Source organism: Cyprinus carpio, chromosome A9 (assembly GCF_018340385.1).
Source record: "Cyprinus carpio isolate SPL01 chromosome A9, ASM1834038v1, whole genome shotgun sequence".
Classification (NCBI taxonomy): Eukaryota; Metazoa; Chordata; class Actinopteri; order Cypriniformes; family Cyprinidae; genus Cyprinus; species Cyprinus carpio.
The window spans coordinates 1,775,161-1,796,451 of record NC_056580.1 but is presented as its reverse complement, the minus strand read 5'-3'; the positions used below and the strand labels follow the sequence as shown (position 1 = coordinate 1,796,451).

Sequence of the window (21,291 nt, the reverse complement as noted above, 5' to 3'; positions counted from 1 at the left end):
TTCAGCTCCAACCCTAATCAAACACACTTGAACCAGCTAATCAAGGTTGAGGGTTACTAGCAGACAGGTGAGTTTTAATCATGCTTGAAGCAAAACTCTGCAGGGCTGTGGCTCTCCAGGACCGACATTGGCCACCCCTGCTATAGCACATAATGAGATGCTGAAAATCTCAAAATGATGTAGTAGAATATCTGGTACATATCTAAATATTCCCTCAAAAAATATCTAACCTTGGATCATCATAATGGGATTATTCATTGACAAGGCTGTTAATTGTATACTGATCACAATTTATAATGTATTTAAAAAATGAATAAAAACACAAATATTATACTTAAAAAAAAAAAAAAAAACAGAAAAAAAAAAAAAAGAAAGAGATACTTACTGAGACAGGAGCGTTTGGCAGCAGCACTGGCCCCTCCACTGCACAGATTCCCCCCACGATGAACCAACTCTAACTCCAGATTTGTCCTGATAGATAGATAGATAGATAGAGAGAGAGAAGAGAGAGAGAGAGAGAGAGAGAGCGAGAGAGAGAGAGAGAGAGAGAGGAGAGAGAGAGAGGAGAGGAGAGTAGAGAGAGAGAGAGAGAGAGAGAGAGAGAGAGAGAGAGGGAGAGGGAGAGGGAGAGGGAGAGGGAGAGGGAGGAAGGTTGTCAGCATGTGAACAAGATCAGCTCTGGACAAAATTATCAACAGGTCCAATGATCCAGGAACACTTTACCTGAAGCCTAATATAACATATTATAAAGGTATCTAAAATATGAATATAAAATAAAATATTTGAAAACAAAGCTTATATCATCTATCTAGATTTTAGAGCTAGACCTATCAGTTTACATTGCCTTATAAAACATCATATAATACATCTTGAGCTTTCATAACTGTAAACAGAGTCACTGTTAACTTATAGTGATGTGATGTGTAGCCAAGTATGGTGTCCCATACTCAGAATTTGTGCCCTGCATCTCACCCATCCAAGTGCACACACACAACATTTATTGCTTTAAGGGCTCCTCTGTTGTGGGTAAGGAGGATGAAGAAAGCGCTGGTCATTCACTACCTCCACCGACAATTCCTGCCGGTACTGAGACTCGAACCTGCTATCTTCGTGTTACCGACTCTTTAAACATTAGGCCTTAAAGGGATAGTTCACCCAAAAATGAAAATTATGTCATTAATGACTCACCCTCATGTCGTTCCAAACCCGTGAGACCTCCGTTCATCTTCTGAACACAGTTTAAGATATTTTAGATTTAGTCCGAGAGCTTTCTGTCCCTCCATTGAGAATGTATGTACGGTATACTGTCCACGTCCAGAAAGGTAATAAAAACATCATCAAAGTAGTCCATCGAAAATACATTTTGGTCCAAAAATATCAAAAACTACGACTTTATTCTATGGCGTTATTTCCCTGTCAAATGTCGAGAGCGCATTATTGTAGCGCGAAAGTACATTAATATAATGTGCGAGCGCGAATCTCTCTGCTCGCGCGCGCTCTCAGATACACGTTGCTCTTGTAAGAATTTTCTCTGGGCTCGCTCAGAGAGTATGCCTGCACTTAAACCGTGTTCAGCGCAATCACGAATCTCTCCTCTTTAAGCGTGTATGTGCTTAGACTGTGTCCCGTGCGTTCGCGCATGGCCAGTCTTCTCTTCTTGTGCAGGAATTTCTCTTTGCTCTTGGCATAAACGCTGTCAAAACGGCAACAACCAATCAGAAATAGGCTTCAACGACCAACCAATGAAAACGCGACATCGTACATGGAATCTTATTGGTTGATATTGAACCGCAAATGGAACACATGGATTAAGTTCACTGAAGTTCAATCAAGACGAGCCGAGATGGATCTGCCGAATCGACGATCTCAGGTAACCAGTTTTATTTGTTTTGATGTTAAATATGCCAAATGTATCTTAGAAATGTCTGGGAAGAGGGCGATTGGATTATTTTACATATAAATTACCTAGACTTTCAACCACATTGTTCACACTACGTGCCATGCCCATTGAAAGTGAGATTGTTTTAGCCAAATATATTTGAAAGCCGATTCCAAAAGGCAAAAATAATATTTTACGTCTGATAATTAACACATTGTCTCGTGCAATCACACCAGTGATTAAACATTAAGTAGCGAGATCAACTGCTAAATTCAAATCTGAACAAATATTTCGGGGGAATAGGATAAGGGGGCAAAATGCCCCAGTAAAATTATGTTATCTATGGCTGTCACGAATGAAGTGATGTGAAATTAATGAAAAGTGTCATCTGCAATAGATTTTCTTTATCGCGGATTGCAGCGTTGAGTTTTATAATCAATCACGCACTGTTTTTTATTATTATTATTATTGTTATATTACTTTTTTTTTTTTACTAAAAAAAAATCTCACTTTCAATGGGCATGGGCACGTAGTGTGAACAATGTGGTTTGACAGTCTAGGTATTTATATGTAAAATAATCCAATCGCCCTCTTCCCAGACATTTCTAAGATACATTTGACGTATTTAAAATAAAAACAAATAAAACTGGTTACCTGAGATCGTCGATTCGGCGGATCCATCTCGGCTCGTCTTGATTGAACTTCAGTGAACGTATTCCATGATGGGTCGTTCGCGAATGAGCCGACTCTAAGAGCTCCCTCTAATGAGGGAGGGGCCGAGCCATCACACACACACACACACACACACAAACAGTGTCAAACTCGGAGAAGAAACAGCATCAGCCCCTCGAAAGTAAGGCAGCTTGCATTTCTGAATGAAAATCTCTCATAAAATAAAAATATGATCAGCATTGCGTGTGTGTGTTCATGCTAGTTATACAAAACATACTAGTGAGATAGTTTCATGCTGGTTATATAACATGCCAAAAAAAGATGGACCAGTTTAATCCTTTCAGTTATTTTTCTTTAATATGGGTTCTATTATGTTGTTCAGATTCAGATTGTATTTGTTTTGTAATGTTGTTGTTTCTATACATTAAAAAGTTGTAATTTAAAATGCAAATGTTTAATAGTATTCTTTTTTCATAACAAATCAATGCATTTTCAAAGAAATTGTGAGACATTGTGAGTATGATTTCATTTAATAATTTAATTAAAATTGTTTTCACACCTATCATAGTCAAAACATTATTGTTTTTTAAAGAGCCGTTTTGTGAGCCCAAAGAGCCGGCTCTTGTCAGTGAGCTGAGTCAAACGAGCCGGCTCATGAAAAAGAGCCGAAATGCCCATCAACCAATAAGATTCCATGTAAGATGTCGCGTTTTCATTGGTTGGTCGTTGAAGCCTATTTCTGATTGGTTGTTGCCGTTTTGACAGCGTTTATGCCAAGAGCAAAGAGAAAGAATTCGAAGAGAAGAGTACTTGGCCATGCGCGAACGCACGGGACACAGTCTAAGCACATACACGCTTAAAGAGGAGAGATTCGTGATTGCACTGAACACGGTTTAAGTGCAGGCATACTCTCTGAGCGAGCCCAGAGAAAATTCTTACAAGAGCAACGTGTATCTGAGAGCACACGCCCAGTTTCCGCGCGCGAGCAGAGAGATTCGCGCTCCGCACATTTTATTCCGCGCGCGAGCAGAGAGATTCGCGCTCGCACATTATATTAATGTACTTTCGCGCTACAATAATGCTCTCTCGACATTTGACAGGGAAATAACGCCATATTATTCAGCCTTGTCTTCTCTCCCGGGTCTGTTATGAGCGCGTTCACAACACTGCAGTTTAGTGATATCCGGTTCGCGAACGAATCACTCGATGTAACCGGATCTTCTTGAACCAGTTCACCAAATCGAACTGAATCATTTGAAACGGTTCGCGTCTACAATAAGCATTAATCCACAAATGACTTAAGTCATAGTTTTTGATATTTTTGGACCAAAATGCATTTTCGATGCTTCAAAAAATTCTAACGGACCCTCTGATGTCACATGGACTACTTTGAAGATGTTTTTATTACCTTTCTGGACGTGGACAGTATACCGTACATACATTCTCAATGGAGGAACAGAAAGCTCTCGGACTAAATCTAAAATATCTTAAAATGTGTTCCGAAAGATGAACGGAGGTCTCACGGGTTTGGAACGACATGAGGGTGAGTCATTAATGACATAATTTTCATTTTTGGGTGAACTATCCCTTTAAATTCTGCCCCCTTATATATAACATATGATAACTTTACAATAAGGTTACATTTGTTAACATGAACTAACACTTTATTATTTTTTTTAACTTTATTAATATGAATTTATTAATATAAGTACATGTTAATTTCAACATTTACTAATAAATGTTTAAATCAAGAGGTCTATATGTTTATATTATGTAACGGACCTGAGCTAGCATTAACATTAACAATGAACAGTTGTATTCTTATTAACTAATATTAACAAAGATTAAAAATACTTCAACAAAAATATTGCTCATTGTTAATGCATTAACTAATGTTAACCAATTGGGCCGTATTGTAAAGTCTTACAGATAATACTTACAGATTCTTCAAACAATACAGTGTTATGAATTATCTATTAAAATTTCCATCTAATCAATAAATGATGTCTGAAGTTGATGATGCAACTATTTATTTATTTATTTATTTGTTTTTTAGTGTTTTGGAACTTTTCACTGATCGTTTACTCTAGTATAGGAGTAAAAACACAATAACTGAACTGTGTAATTATCATATACATGATGCCCTTTAAACACACAAACAGATGAATCTGAGATGTGCCAAAATCAGAAACTCGAGAGATTGCATACTGTGCACTAAAACCAAGCGTTTTAAATTAACAGCATACATGCTGCTTCTTACAGATGCTTATCAAAATCTTAAAAGCCTTCTAGAGGAGAAGAAAGAGCGGGGAGGAGAAAAGGAATGAAACAGGCAATTTCTCATCGATAATGCACCGGTGTGTGCTTCCACCTGGCTGCCACTGATAAGTGACTGCTCACAGACACAGACAGATGGAGGAAAGAGAGGTGTGGAGGGGCTAATGGCCTGAGAATCATCCTCCTGCTAAAGACAGAACTATAGATGCTGGAGTGGCAGCAGGTGGACAGCCTGGAATCACTGAACTGTCAAGATGAAGTTAACAGACTAAACACAGACACCATCATCCAGTACAATGTGATCAGATACAGCCAGCCAAAACCACACAGAAAAAACAAAAAAAAAAACAAATGAATCACAAATGAGCACGCAAATGAGCATGCACAACTAGATCAAGAGAATAAATATATATAAAATATAAAAAAAGAAAAAAAATACTATCAATGACACAATCACAGAAATAAAAGATAGAAGAGTACAAGATGAAAAACTAAAACAAAACTAAAGAAAGGAAGGAATGAGTAAATGAGAGAACAATTGAAAGAGTGAAAATAAAAAAAAACAAGTCAATAAAAAGAACAAACAGGAGGACAAACAAACAAAAAGACAAGAGCAAAGAACAAAGGGAAGAACAAGTCCTCTAAACAATGAACAGCAGAAATAAATAAAAAAAAAGATTGGAAGGGAGGCATATAGGAAAGAATTCAAAAACAAACAAATGAAAGAGATTCAAAGAGTGAAAAAAAAAGAAAAAAGAATGAACAGTGAATTAAAAAAAAACTAAGAAAGAAAGAAAGAATGAATGAATTAATGAAAAATCCTAATGGACAAAAAGTATAAGACAGGGGAAGGACACACACACACACACACACACACACACACACACACACACACACACACAACACCAGTGATCTGAGAACAGACTACCCGAGCAGGTAAACATCAGTCAATCATCAGTGTTGCTGAATATAATAGACATTTCTCAAACAACACACTCTTCCTCCAGGAAATGGATTGAGCTTTTTTCTAATGCCACACATGATGAGACAATTTAAGCTTATATTAAACAAACAAACACTGACCCATTTTATATCGATGCACAATGCATTTCCTCTTTCTTACCTGGCCACGGAGTACATGAACAGGAAGTCATTGTCAGGTGACCCTGGGTTCTTCCCATAATCCATGTATTTTTTCTGTGTGGTGTTTTTAATATCCTTTATAACAGATTCCATCTCTTTACTCAGATTTGACTCCACCTGGGAGAGAAAAAAACACTTTGTGAAGGCCTCTGTTTTTCAGAGCAGACATGACAGTCTATGACACTGGCTTGAGATTTCGTGTTAGATGTTAAACCACAGCAACATTTGGAGGAGCATGAAGGATCACATGGAGGTGAGTGGCACAAGAGTTCTTACTCTCAATTAGGATGGAGGGATGAGATGCACAGAACAGAAAAGAGGAGAGGGGAGTGCGCTCTTATAAATACCAGTATGGGATCTCTCTGCTTTAGGCTGGCGCTTACTGGGAAAATGCCCAGCTGTTCCTGAAGGTCCTTCACTTCCTTCACCAGTGTGGACATGCTCTTGTTACTGGGCGCGTGCCAGGCGCCCGTCTCCATCCCACGCCCAGGACGACAGGGCAAAACACTGTTGGCGAACTGACGACACAGCGGACAGGTGAACTCGCCTTTATCCACAGAAAACCCCTGAAGGACCTGATCGTTCTGAAAACAGACAGATACGACATTTACAGACAGTTTAATGAAGGACAGCCCTGCTCAAACCCCCTCTCTCGCTCTGACCATCAGTGTCTGCTCATGTTACAGATTATTAAGCAGATGATGATGTCAGACCGCCCTTATCAGCATAAGCACAACGCTTCCCTGAAAGGTTCAGCTGAAAGGAAGCAGTGGTGGATGAACCTCTAATGACACAACAGAGCCGAGTCTCAACTTATAGTCTCAAAATATTGTGGATTTGTACATGGTGCAAAGCATTGTGGAACCAACCGGCTTGTGCGTCAACAAAATGTAACAATACAAGGCATAACCAGAAGAAGCCACTTTATATTAGAACGCAGCATGAATGATTCCAGGATTCTCTGTTAGGTTAAATCAGTTAAGAGCGTTTAAATGCTAGGGAGGCTATTGGATTGGAGGCAGTGCACAAAAACACATAAGCATTTACTAAGTGTAGTAAGATGACTTCTAGAACTCTTCCAAATGATGAATCGCTTGATAAGTTTTTTACAGTGCAGTCTTCCGTGTGAAGAGCTGGTGGATTCTCACCCGTAAGGACTCCATGTAGGACTTGTGACAGTCTATATGCAGGGTGTGGCCGCACGTCTGCACATACACCCCCCCGTCCCAGCCAATAGACACAGACTGCAGACAGGAACTCTGGGAAAATGGAAAAAAATAACTAACTTCACTCATGAGCTAATAAAAGAGATAACATTAGATTTTATTAAACTCTTAAAATGAAAATAAAGCTTTAGTTTTACAAGGTGAGTATAATAATGTATGTATTAATGTACAATAAGAATGTTCAAAGCTGCTGTAAAATAGCTGATAAGCGCACACTTTTTATGGCACAGCTGAATTCAATATTAATGCGGCAGCTGTAAACTATCTACATTTGGGATAACGGGCTCCACTACCTTGCAGAAGAATTTTTTATTCTAATTGTTCATTTTATAAAAGCAATAAGACACACGAGAAAGTGATTTTACTGCCACACGGTGCCTAACAACCCTTAACTGTGGTAACATCACTGTAATGCATTGGCCTCTTCTGGTTTATTGCATTATAGTAAAGTATGTGTGTAACCCTACTGAAACTGTATGAAATGCTTAGGCAGTCATATTGTATTTATATGCCTCAACAAACAAATATTTTAGAATGAGTTGTACATTGTTAGCATGTTATATAGGTGTTACTGTGATTTTAAAGCAACACTGAAGCATGTGAATGAATGTTTATATATGGCACGCACATCTTTAAAGTAGCGTTGCATAAGGGACAGCCTAACATCATGGGTCGCTCCACATGTGTCCTCGGGGTAGATATGTTCCTCATCCGTAATAGGCAATCGCTTGGGTGTGTCACTACGGCAACGGTGCCCCAACACTGAAACACACACACAAACACTCTTTAGACATTGCAATCATATGCTAATTACATCACATTTATGGCATTCCCAATTTGCATACTATAATGGAGAACCACGTCAAAGTCAAAACTGTAACGCATGTCACGCTGCCTCTAAACCCCGCCATACTGAATACTCAGCAATAAAAAAAAAATAGACCAAATCAGCAGCCTGTTAGTCCATCAAATCTCCAACAGCTGATTTTCCAGCTCTTTAGGGTCAGACCAGATTAAAAATACTAAAGTCACAAATCGGACAAATCACAGACCAGTAATTATTCATAAAACAGAATGTTATTTTTTTTCACAGGACTTGGGTCGGGAGAAGACTATCTTCGAGCCTACCTGCTAAGAGGTCACAATGCTTGGTAAATGAAGCAATTGAAACACTGTTGTTGAAACAAGTAGTGTAAAGTGGGTGAATTTAAAGTCAAGAATGTCAAACTGGACTTTCTGATACAAATAGCAGATTCTCTCTAGTGACTTATGCATCACGACTTTAAATACCGTGTCTGCTTGTAAGATATTTTGAAAGCATGTGATAGTATGTTAACACAGGCAACCAGAAAACTGATTGGACCTCCATAACGTGGAGTCCCCCAGGGCTCAATCCTGGGACCTCTCATGTCCAATCTGTATACGCTCCCACTAGGCCAAATAACGCAACACAACAAAATTGCTAACAACTGGCAGACTACAGTCCTACAGTCAAGTAAGACTATATATTGCATTGTGCATTTTCTATACAGTGCATTGATGAATAAAACATTTGGATGTGTTTCCATAAACACAAAAGAGAGATCCTCACATTTACCAATAAATGGCACATTCTAAATGAATACTTACCTTAAATGCTTGGAAATATACATGCTACTTCCTAATACTTGGTTCAGAATACAGTTCTCTTAAAAACTGACTGAAGTTTAGCTACCCTAGTGTTACTAACATCATTGTTGGCTTAAAAGACACTAATACTGACCACTGTTTATACAGACACTAATACATTTCTAATGTAAATGTGTGATACCTGATGAAGCCTGTAGCAGTACCACCAGTCCTGTGGGTCTGTCTTCAGTAGACGGGCCGCTCTGGCCACAGATCACACAGTCATACAGAACCTCCGAGTCCAGAGGTTCTGCAGAGCCCATGTCCATCACGGCATCTGTTTCAGGTGACTCTATTTAACACAAATCAAACAACAGTCAGATAACAAATAAAGAGAATTATAGAGCACATTTGAGAATGGTAGATCACCAATTCCCCTTCAAATAAAAGGGCTTTATTTCCACAAACTAGTGAGCTGCCCACAAACACTGTACAACATTTTAAGGCACCAAAGTAATGAAAACTGGTCCAAAATATAGGCAGCAAATTTTAAAGATACTTTGTACTGAGCAAATTCTGTGTATCACTCACACAAGAGGCAATCCCAAAATGCACTGCAAAAAGTTCTAACCAAAAAAATTGGTAGAACAAGTTGATAGAAATGTTGATTATGAATAATTCTATTTCATTCGATAATAGATAGTACACAGTACTTTTTTGTAAGGGTTCGGTGTTTTCCACAAAAAAACATACATATACATACATACATCTATATACACACACATGAGTGTATGAGAATATTGTGTAAAAATCCAATACATGAACATGAATTATGAGTGCAGTAGATTGGCAAACTTAATTAGTTGTAAAATGTAGATCAGAATTACTTTTTTGCTCTCTCCTGGTTAAATTAATAAAAAGTTAATGGAGGTTCAGGCGGTCATGCATTAAAAGCAGTAACAACAGAGCTAATGTAGTGTGAACCTTGTTTTTTTACGGCATGTGTGCATATCTGTGAAGGTCAGTATCTAAACACAGTATTCTGAAACTTTGTGATTATATCATAATGTGGCTATACAACATCTGCTGTATTTGCATCTCTTGCTTCCTTCTTTTCTGCTACAGAAGACTTCACGGGCTCAATCATATGTCAACAACATCTTACCACAGGAAAAAAAGAAAAAAAAAAACACTTCCAGTGTTTTTAAAAACACACACACACAAACACTGGCTTCCACCTTCCACTCTAGAGCATAGATATTCTTGGTCAATACAAGAGTAAAAAAAAAATTGGGACGAATTGCATTTAGTTATCTATTATAATGAGTAGTCCAAAATGTAGGTGATATATTTTCCATTGCTTTAAAAGAAGCATTCCCAGTAACAAACACTGCCGATTTCTGCTTTTCCAGACTGAAAAATTCCTAGGGATTAATTACCTTTTCTAAATCACTCCTAAATGTTAAAGAACATGTTCGATTTCAGAGCAAATAGAGGCTTTGTAAATGTCAGCGTGTGTTTGGATTGATTTATAGCTCTGCAGAGACAGAGAAGTCCATGGGGAAATATTTGTGTTGGAAAGTTAATGTGACAGGGTTTGCCTGAGGCACCCTACCTGATATTGCTGGTACCCACCAAAACACCCATCCTAATTCAACACAACAATACGACATACTATGACGACTAATCCTCATATGCAGACAATTCGTGACCTTTATACACAGTACATCAGGTCAAAATTTCAAATACCATGATGGTGAAACTACTTTTTGTTGATTTCAGTTATAATTTCCTTCCATCTACCCGTTTTTATCCAAAAGTACCTGCTCATCAAAAACACACGAGCATACACAAGGTTCACAAACTCAAGCGTTAAAACAGACGTCTGCCAGTCAACACATCAGCCAAGCTCTTATTATACAGTAAACAAGATTAATGAAGCAGACCACTAGATTACCAACAAATATAGTAATTAACACGCGGCAATTAAGCAGCAAATATAGCTTAATTAACACAGGAGATGTTTGCAAAGCAATAAAAGCAATGTGTGAACTTTGAGATACTGAAAAAATGAACCTACACACTATTAGAGGAACACAAAATTATTTTTATTTCAATTACTCCTTTGCTGGGGGTAGCAAAAGTGCATCTGAATCCTATAATAAATGTCAAATTGTTAATGGGTAATTAGGATTTTTTTGCCACCAAAACTGAATGAATGAAGAACAAATATATATATAACAAACTGACAAAATAAATAAAATATAGAAGAAAAAATATCTTTATTTATGCTTTTGTTTCCCTGAGAAACTGGGTTTACTCGTAAAAACACTCACATATCATTTTTTCCCTCTCAAATCATATTATTTCCAAAACAAATGTTTTGCGTGCGAATGAAAGTTTCATCTCCCCAGATTTTTTTGCGGCTCTTGTTTAAATTAATATTCAAAGTTCTCTTTAATTAAGACTGTATTGAGCTGATTTGATTTCTGATCAGGCATTGATCTGTACTCATATCCCTCTGTAAACACCGGTCTCTGTTCTTATCCATTACTGCTCTGAGATTCATTACCATATGCACAGATGCTCCAAATGCTCAGCCCAATTTATCTCATTAGAATTCCAGTGCAAATATCCATGTCCAAAGTGACTTGATTCAAATCTGGAAAACAAATGGAGCCTGTACATCAGAGCTCAAGAGAATGTTTTATTCTGACAAACGCATGCACGTACACATCTATAATACAGACACCGCTCAATGTCAGCGGGGACATCAGCCATGGGCATCCGAAGCTAATATTTCAACCAAATCTCAGCATCACTTTTAGCATTTGCTGTTGACTTCTGGGAAGCAAAGACAAATCCTGTTTCTCTAAAAAGATCAGATATGATCCTGATTCAGATAACACTGCTCTGTAGTAAAGCTACAAATGAAAATATTCAGCAGAAAATCTCAAAACTTCATCACTCATGTCTTAAACACTGGCACACAGCAGAACGGCCCTGAAGCACACCAATACGGTCCCTGAGCATCACACATTTGAGTCTCCTTCCCTCAGAGAGTAAGATTACAGTCCACAGCTTCAGCCTTCAAGGACTCTGCAAGTTTACCACGTCCTCTAAACTATGTGAAACTGTAGTAAAGGACTGTAGAATATAATCGACTAAACTGTTAAGAATAGTCGAAGAGTGCATAATTAAAAATATAATTTTATCTAAAAAGCTACAATAATATTCCTTAATGTTCTTGAAATATCAAACCAATACCAGCGCTTTCTGTATGAGCTATTTTAATGAACAATTTTGATTTATTTAAACAGACTAATTTTATCCAAAATTCTAAATTCTGCATTTTAAAAATGTTTCCCAAGATTTCTGCAGTCAGTTATATTCCTTAGCAGTTTTTCAATGCCAGAATGAGTCTCATATAAATGCCCCCCACGTCTGGGCCGGGTTTTGCACATCTGAGATACATACTGAACAACAGCCACAGACAGACTCAAAGATAAGGTGGAAACACACACAGATTAAAAATGCATGCTGTGTCTTTAGATCAGACAGACATAAGTATAAAAAACAGCCAAATAGACATGAAACTTATCCTCTGCTAATTAACCACTGGAGAGACTCATCAGATGTGCTTCATGAAGGTCAGCAATGAACTTCAACTCATGTGCTAGCTCACCAACATCCATGGCAGTCTCCATGAAGCTCTTCTGCCTGGAGGCAAACTCCGCCAGCAGCTTCTGCTGTCTCTCTCTGGCCCTTTGACGCCTGCAGATGTCAAAACAGAAATCACAGGCATCATTATTAACCGTTAATTAGGAAATGTCTATGAATGATGGGTTAAGAATCAAATGGGGCTGAAATGTTGACATTATGAAAATCCGACTATATCTGATGTCTGTTTGAAGAACGTATTTGATCATCATTTACTACATCAGATTTTGAAGACTGGCATATCCTCAGACAATCACTGAGTCCACTGGAAATGCTCATTAGTTAGGGGCACTCCAACTGAAATTCTGGTCAGTATATAATTATTTTCATTCCTCGTCCTTTCATAATATTTCCACGTTACCCAATAAGATGGAGATAAACAAATTAAAGTGGTATCAATTTATATGTAATTTATACAGTGAAGACTATAACGTGTTACTTTTGATTATTTAATAGTAATCAATTCCATAGTATTTCTTAAGACATGTTAAATAAACCTAGGCTACTTTTTTTGTATATTTTTCTATTGTATTTGTCCTATTGTTTATGCTTTTTTTTTTTTTTTTTTTTAGCAGTTTTAAATTTGCAAAAGGTTTTATTTTTGCATCAAGGAATTTTATTTATGTACAAAGTAGTTTTTATATTTGTCCCAAGGTGCCTTGCTTAATTACATTCGACTGCCGCGTGAAATGATTGCGGTCAGCTTGCATGGCATTTGTTTTATTATAATGGGTTGACTAAAATGGGAAAAAAATTAAAAAATAATTTCAAGGTTTACATTTAATTCAGTGTGATTTTTCCTTCAAGACCTATTAAACTGCCTACTAGGAAAAGTAACACAAAACAGTTAACTAGAAAAAAAAATGCATAAATCAAAATTTGATTCAAAACCGTGATTCGATTTTTAAGGGAATCGATGACCTCAAGAATTGATCTGAATTGTGATGCGCTGAAACGCATCATGTGGTTGAATGTCACATTACTATACACAATCCAAACTGATGTGCATAAGAAAATTGTCACCCGTACAGAAAATAATTTGTTCGGTGAAGAAAAAGCCTGTGTAATTCTTTATCTCAGAAAATGTGCAATAATACTCATATTGCCCAGCTGCCCGTGTGTGAATATCTGGAAACCCTCTTTATCAGTTCAGTATGGCAAAGTCTGCCCACTGACAGCATGTGACAAAACCTTAGAAATATCTGCAGAGCTTGATTAGATGAGAACATTGTAATTGTCCATCTCTCCCCTTTGTTATTTGGACGGGACGGGATGAACAGTCACTTAATAAAGGGGCATAAACTAATTCAGACAGGAACGACACGCTTCGTGAGTTTCCAGCTGACAATATCAGGGACAAACAAATGAGTTACTATAGTTGGTTAGGGTTGTAGGAGTTGGTTTGACATGCTTTGCAGGAGACATCTGTCCCATAATCAGAGATGCTTACGGTCGCTTTATTACTTCTATGTTCTATCACCAATACAGACCATTGAAGAATGAAACATAAAAGAGCATGTTTAATTATTTCTAAGGCTCTGAGAAAGGGTGCAAATGAAACAGGCAAGACACACACACACACACCTCTCTTCCTTGTCCATGCTCTTCTTATCTCCAGGACTGTTCTTCTTGGGCGGTATGGGTGGACACACTTTCCCACAGATTTCCTGTAGGCACCTCTTGCTGTGCCGGCTACGGGTGGCAGCTTTGGCCAGGATCCTTTCTATGGCTGTTAACCCATCTCCGTGCGCGTGATGGGCCGGATCCACCTCGGCCAGCCAGCTCAGAGACAGAGAGTTCTGCTTGCCAGACAGTTTCTGGTGCAGCTTGACCAGGAGAGACAGCATGCTCTCACCGATCTCCAGGATCTCGGTCACCAGCTGCGGAGGCGAGCCGGGCGGCAGCCAGCGAGAGGATGAGGACTTGGGACGCACCGCCTGACTGGCCTCGTGGTTACTGCGGTTTATGATCTCCTGGAACTTCCTTCTGCGCTCCGCCACTAGACTGAACACCTGAGCTTCACGCAGGTTCTGAGGAGAGACCACAGACGGGGAATAAGCAGGCAGAATGAACAAGCCGCTTGCAGCTATATGTCTCCAAGCACACCAGCAGCACAATCACTGTTACTCTGAGTCATAGACACTCACAGCAAGTTATTCACATGCTATTATAAAAGCAATAACCCACTCGAGGTTGAGCCCGGATGTTAAATCATTGTAACAAATGGTCTTTATAGAGCTGATTACTTTTATAAAAGGGTGTTAAGTGCAACATGATAAAATATATTTAACAAATAGTTTAATATTATTAGTAGTATTAAAAATGTATTAATAGTTATAATCAGAATGCTTAGTAATATTCGTAATTTGCATTAATACAAGACTTGATTCTATCAGCATTTTAAAACTGTTTTATTTGTAGTTATTACAGTATATACAATCAGAATGTGGAGTTGGGATTATGCATTTTATAGTACATGTATCATACTGTATAACTCTTAACCTATAACTCTTAAGGCCCGTTCACACCAAGAACGATAACTATAAAGATAACTATAAAGATAACGATATTAGCGTCCACACCAGCGAAGTGCACGCTCCTCTTGCGCTTTAAATTCTCGAGCAGGATGGATTCTGATTGGCTGTCAAATTTTTATCGTTCATCAACTGGAAAAAAAATTGTTTTGAAAGTGATTCCAACCATATCGTTTTTCTTTGTCTTTATCGTTATAGTTGTGGTGTGGTCTCTGCTGTTCTTTAATACTGAAAACGTTTTTTAGAACTATATCTTTATAGTTATCGTCCTTGGTGTGAACGGGCCTTTAAACTCTATTAAGCTGTCAGTTGCTAATTGAGTTAACCTAGGTTGACTGCGATAGGTAGCCTTATTTTTTTTAGTTTTTTTAGTTTTTTTGAGTTTGGTTTTATTTATTTTTTTTTTTTTTTTTTTTTTTAAATTGTAGAAATGTTTGTGTGATGTGTGTGTGATGTAGATGTTGTGGATATATTGCATTTTTCCATCTTTAGGATATGGATTTTTGCTGTATTAATTTAAAGGGATAGTTCACCCAAAAATGCAAATTACCACGTTTTACTTACCCTAAGCCAAAAGAAGTCCTCCTCCTGAATAAAGGCCTCCTAAAGTGAATCAATGCATTTTGTAAGAAAAATATCTATATTTAAAACTTTATAAACCGTAATCTCTAGCATGCGCTAACTTTAGGCCTCCTAAAGTGAATCAATGCATTTTGTAAGAAAAATATCTATATTTAAAACTTTTGCTAGTCTTGCGAAAACCAAAGTTTGTTTAGAGGAGAAAAGGAAGCAAAGTTTACTTACTTCAGCAAAGAAAAAACTGTCTCCTATAAACCGTAATCTCTAGCATGCGCTAACTTTCATACGCATGTTCTTTATTTTGTAATTCTTATTCGTGGTGTGTTATTTTTGGTTTTTGGATTGTGTATGTGTTTTCGTGTTTTTTTTGCTATATTTACTGTGTGTCTACATCATCCGCTGGAATGAGCATGTGTACGACAGTTAGCGGAAGCTAGAGATTATGGTTTATAAAGTTTTAAATATGGATATTTTTCTTACAAACATACATTGATTCTCTTCAGGAGGCCTTTATTCACCCCCGTAGCCGTGTGAGGCACTTTTTATTATGGATGGATGCACTTTATTGGACTTCTTTTGGACTATTGACAAAAAAAAAAAAACTTTATTTTCACTACCATTAAAGGCTTAGAAGAGCCAGGATATTTTTTATTGAAAGAGCTTTTTTTATATATAACTCCGATTGGATTCGTAGGAAAGAAGAAAGTTATATGGTTAATTATGGGATAATTTTTAAAAACACCCATTCACCCATTTTTGGGGTGAACTATCCCTTTAAAGAAACTGCAGAGTCACCACTCCTTAGTATTCAGAGATTTAAACTATTACACTATAGACTCGTTGGGGCTGCTCACACAGAAAAACACAAGACACCGGCTAGTGGATGTTTACATTAAAAAAATAAAAATAAAAAAAATTAATGAAAAAAGCGTCACACTTAAATGCAAAAATACGTTCTGTGTGTTTAGCCGCTTTATAATTTATGTAAAGTATTTGTAATGATTTTTGAATAATGTTTGTGTGCCAGTAAGCAGCCCTAGTGGAAGTGTCTCATTAGAAACACTTATTAGGCAAGTGACATCCGCTGCCCAACGGGGGAAACAGAAGGCCAGGAAGATGGAAGTGAAATATACAGGTGTGATGCTTAGGGTTGGAGCTGTTAATGTTTCAGATAAATAGATCTGCTTTAGTCTAGTTTAAATGCATTCATGACACTTCTGACCCATGACTGGAAGAACATATTCTTGAATCAGTATGATAAAAGATAATTCCTTTGCACATACGGAGAACTAACCCTTATGGAACGTGTCAGCTGTTCATATTGTGTTTAATTAGCATGCTGATCTCACTGAAGTGGATGAATATTTAATGATGAGCAGTGAACCGCTGACCGCTGGGCTCAAGACTCATTATATCACTATACATCACTAAAAACGCATGCGGTCAAGGCAAACTTCCTCGCATCACTTACACTCATCTCTAGCTAGAACATACTGTGAACACGTCAAACAAACCAAGCAGGAGAAAACTGAACAGAACAATGCACAGACAAAAAACAAACAAACAAACACACACAAAATCACAGAAAACAAAAAGTACCACAAGGTACATCATGACCAGTGCTCTTTTTCCTGCGCACTTATTTGTAATTTGGTCAATGGCATGATACTCATTTTGTGTGTCTGGATCTAATAGTTCATCTCTGAAATTCTGTGCGCAATTTTTCTCGAGAACTGAACACTTGAATAAACCTTTTAAAGAACACATTTTTGATATATTACATTAAATCTACACAAGACTCATTCATCAGAGAATACTGGAAAAAAAAAAAAGTTCCTATACAACATACTGGAAAAAAAAAAGCTTATTTATCACAGACCCACTTACGTATGTCAGTATAATTATTGGAAATGTTAATGACAAGAAACGAGCAACAGGTCTATGAATATTTCAAAAGAATGTCAACAAAGCCAAACGATCAGTCATCCTAATTCAAACCATCCAAAACAAACTCCAGAAATCATTTCACATCACTTTAAAATCATTCCCAAATCCCTCTACCTCTCTCCAATTTCCTGTCAGCCTTCTGGAACTCTGTGAAACGAGAGTAGTGCTGTCAAACGATTAATCGCCGTTAATCACATCAAAAATAACTGTGTTTGTTAACATAATATACGTGTGTGTACTGTGTATATTTATTAACTGTGTTTGTTAACATAATATGCGTGTGTGTAATTATGTAGCAAACACTTTATATTTTGGGTGCGATTAATCGCGATTAATCGTTTGACAGCACTAAATGAGAGTGATGTCATCAACACAACAGCATACAATCCCAAACAAAAGCTTCGAGACAGAAGACGCTGCACACCTGAGAGTGTCTGGCTCACCTGTCCGAAGGTGCTGCTCTCAGAGCTGGTGCTGGCTGGAGTTTCTCGCTCTCTCTCCCTCTCTCTCTTCCGCTCCACCTCAGGTGCCGTCTCTGGCACTCGAACCCGCACAAAGTTGATGACGTGATGGAGGTTAGACAGCAGGCTGGTGCCCGGGAACCAGCTGTCATGGCAGTGCTCCTCAATACAGGGCTCCTACAACACAATGAGAAAAAAACAACAATAACAACAACAACAATAGCCTGGAATCATTATCCAAATCTTGTGCCACAAATAAACTAGTCAGAAGGTGCTCTGTTCTAACACCAGACTAAGCCTGATTTAATTACTCAAGCACTTGAGTTGAGCGTGTAAGGATATTACTTTATAACTGAAACACATGGAAGTTGTGCTGAAGCCAGCTAATCAGGGGTGCATTTCCCAAAAGCATCGTTAGCTTACTATGGTGGATAGTTCTATTGAACTCTATTAGTAACGACAGAACTTGCGACCATAGTTGCTTTTAGGAAACGCACCCCGGGCTGGATCTTAGGGCTTCACAATTAATTAATTAATTTATTTTTTAAAGAATTCCAGGTTTGCTTGTTTGAAGGGCTACACAAATTAGCCAATTGCTTGTGATTATGTTTATATATGTATATATAATTAATATATTAAAATATTTTTATTTTTTATTATTTTTTTTATTATTTTTTAGGTTTGATTTATTTTTTTTTTTATTATTTTTATTATTAAAAAAAAAAAAAGTATTTTTACAAATATAATATAATAATTACAAAATAACAATAAACTAATTTATTTAGGGAACAATGCTTACTTCTTCCACTTTATCATCCTGAACCGGATTATCAAGTCCAAGTTCTATCAGGTAGAGCACCATACACAACACATGTTCAGACATGTTCTGATGATCCATCCAGATCTAAACAAACATAAACACACTCAACAGTTATCAAAGACATTGGGAAAACCATGCATTTAATTCTACTAAATGAAATAGACATCTACATATGATGTTAAATAAAGTTAAATAAAATAACTTTTTATTAAATTATAAGTGTCACCTTGTAAAGCAGTGTAAAGATGACGATATGTAGGGTTTTGCAGTGCAGAAGGCGCACCAGTCCTTTATAGCAGGGGTGCAGAGGGGTCCTCTCCTTATAGGGCGGCCAGGGGTTCCCCGTCTGAATGCCTGACTGTTTCAAACTACAAAAGGCAAAAATACTTATTAGACAATCATTAAAGAACGCAACTGGCTTTTTTGGATGGTTGACTGTTTCAAACTACAAAAGGCAAAAATACTTATTAGACAATCATTAAAGAACGCAATTTTCAGTGTAATCCTGAAACAGCACAACATGATATTTCACACCAAAATGACATTTCTATCATCATTTATTTATTTGATTCATAGAATACGAAAGGAGAGATTTATTTAGCAGAATGTCCTAGCAGCTCTTTTCCCATATGATGTTAATGACTGGGGAACGGGGCTGTCAGTCTCCAAAATGACAGCACCATAAAAGAATTATAAAAGCTGTCCACAACCTGTCTTCTGTAGTCATACAAAAGCCTGTGTGAGGAAAAGACCCACATTTAAGGCTTTACTGCCTGATCACGTTTCCACTCCTTAGTGGCTGTCAAATCAAATATGGTGTTTTTTGAGTGACATCAACAACACGTTACAATGACATTACAACCTTTAGTTAAAAGCCTTATTAGACAATCATTAAAGAACGCAACTGGCTTTTTTTACTGTGGAGGTGGACATTAAGCAAAAATAGCTGTAAAAATGTGTAATTTGGAAAATGATGCTTTTGTTCACTTTTCATTGTATTTGTGGTTGAGGTTGGCCAGTACATTCCCAACATGTTCATTTTTTTATGTTTGTTTTTTTTTATGTTTGTTTTTTTGTTAATTATTAATTATTAACTAAGACTTTTTTCATCATAGTATCTTAGTGTTTTGCCTTATTATTAGCTTTTGTTAGGTAGTTGTAAGTATGGGGTCAGATTAAGGGATCTAGACAACACATATTCACTAGTAACTAAGACTTTTGCCAAAGAAACGGCCAATATGCTAGTTACATGCATGTTAATAAGCAACTAGTTAATAGTTAGACTTGATCCTTAAAGTAAAGTGTTACCGGATTCATATCGTGTTTTAGGATCGAAAGTACAGTATGATACACCCTATAAGTGTATGATTCCAGAGAGTCACAAAAGACTAAGAATTGTTATATTAGTGTATAAACCACGCTACAATGCACTACTGATATTATGAGGAAAAGCAACAGAAGACATGAATGCAGCTGATAAAATCGAACATACACAACTGCAAACACAGGGTAGAGTTATGAGACTTGAACACAGCGGCCCTGCTTTAAAGACATCATTGACTCCATTAGCATTGAAGGACCGTGGGCTATAAAATATTTAGTCCTCTTGACAGGTAATCCATCATCCAGCGGCCGGACAAGCACAACTAAAACATATTCACACACTGACACAGCCAGTGTCACGTCCCACTGACAAACACTTACAAAACAGCTCTCTAACACTCATGGATTTCATGTAGATCTTGCAGCTACTGCAAAACTATCATTTAACCAGACCACTGATTTTATAAAGACCACAATATGCCTTCAAAGTCAACATGACAAAGAAAAATATTGACCATTTTAAATTAATATGGCTGATATTAATTTTGACATTTTTGTTTTATTTTGGCTGCAATTATTTTTGATGCATTGATTGACAAAGTATTGGTGTATAAACTATGAGTTTTTAATCAATGAAATTTTCATCACTAAACCATTTCATTGGGAGTTTCATTTCATAAAATAAAATATAAAATAAAATAAAATAAAAATATTTAACTTTAGTGGTGTGGTTTGTTGTTTTTTTTTTTTTTTTAATAAATAATATATTATTTTTTTTTTTTTTTTTATAATATAATTGGAAGTGAAGTGAATTGCAGTTTCATTTTAAATAAAAAAATATTATAAATAAAATAAAGAATCTTGTTTTGGAATCACTTTAGGCTGCTGATGTTTTTTATCACTACCATATATATGGAAACTCCACATGTGGCTGAGAAATGGACAGGAAATGTTTGTAAAGACTGTGGTTGGAGAGGGAGTCTGTATTTGAGGTGTGATGTATTGATTCTCCGTGACATGACTCTAACTGGGAAAACCCATTTCAGGTGTAAGTCCCTCCATGAACACCTTCCTCAGAACAAGAAAACCATTTCAGGTGTAA

At 37.1% G+C, this 21,291-nt stretch overlaps 1 protein-coding gene across 1 annotated transcript in view; it reads right to left on the bottom strand.

Moving 5' to 3' along the window:
- Positions 1-21,291, bottom strand: part of ubr3 (ubiquitin protein ligase E3 component n-recognin 3) — a 58,353-nt gene that overhangs the window by 17,703 nt on the left and 19,359 nt on the right. Inside the window, exons 20-30 of the mRNA XM_042763119.1 lie at positions 19,093-19,234; positions 18,846-18,950; positions 18,029-18,223; positions 14,110-14,555; positions 12,491-12,579; positions 9,008-9,157; positions 7,826-7,959; positions 7,120-7,230; positions 6,355-6,555; positions 5,952-6,088; positions 386-471 (exon numbers count right to left, since the gene is read on the bottom strand). Of these exons, the coding sequence (XP_042619053.1) occupies positions 386-471; positions 5,952-6,088; positions 6,355-6,555; positions 7,120-7,230; positions 7,826-7,959; positions 9,008-9,157; positions 12,491-12,579; positions 14,110-14,555; positions 18,029-18,223; positions 18,846-18,950; positions 19,093-19,234 (1,796 nt within the window). The remainder of the gene's footprint in view (positions 1-385; positions 472-5,951; positions 6,089-6,354; positions 6,556-7,119; positions 7,231-7,825; positions 7,960-9,007; positions 9,158-12,490; positions 12,580-14,109; positions 14,556-18,028; positions 18,224-18,845; positions 18,951-19,092; positions 19,235-21,291) is intronic.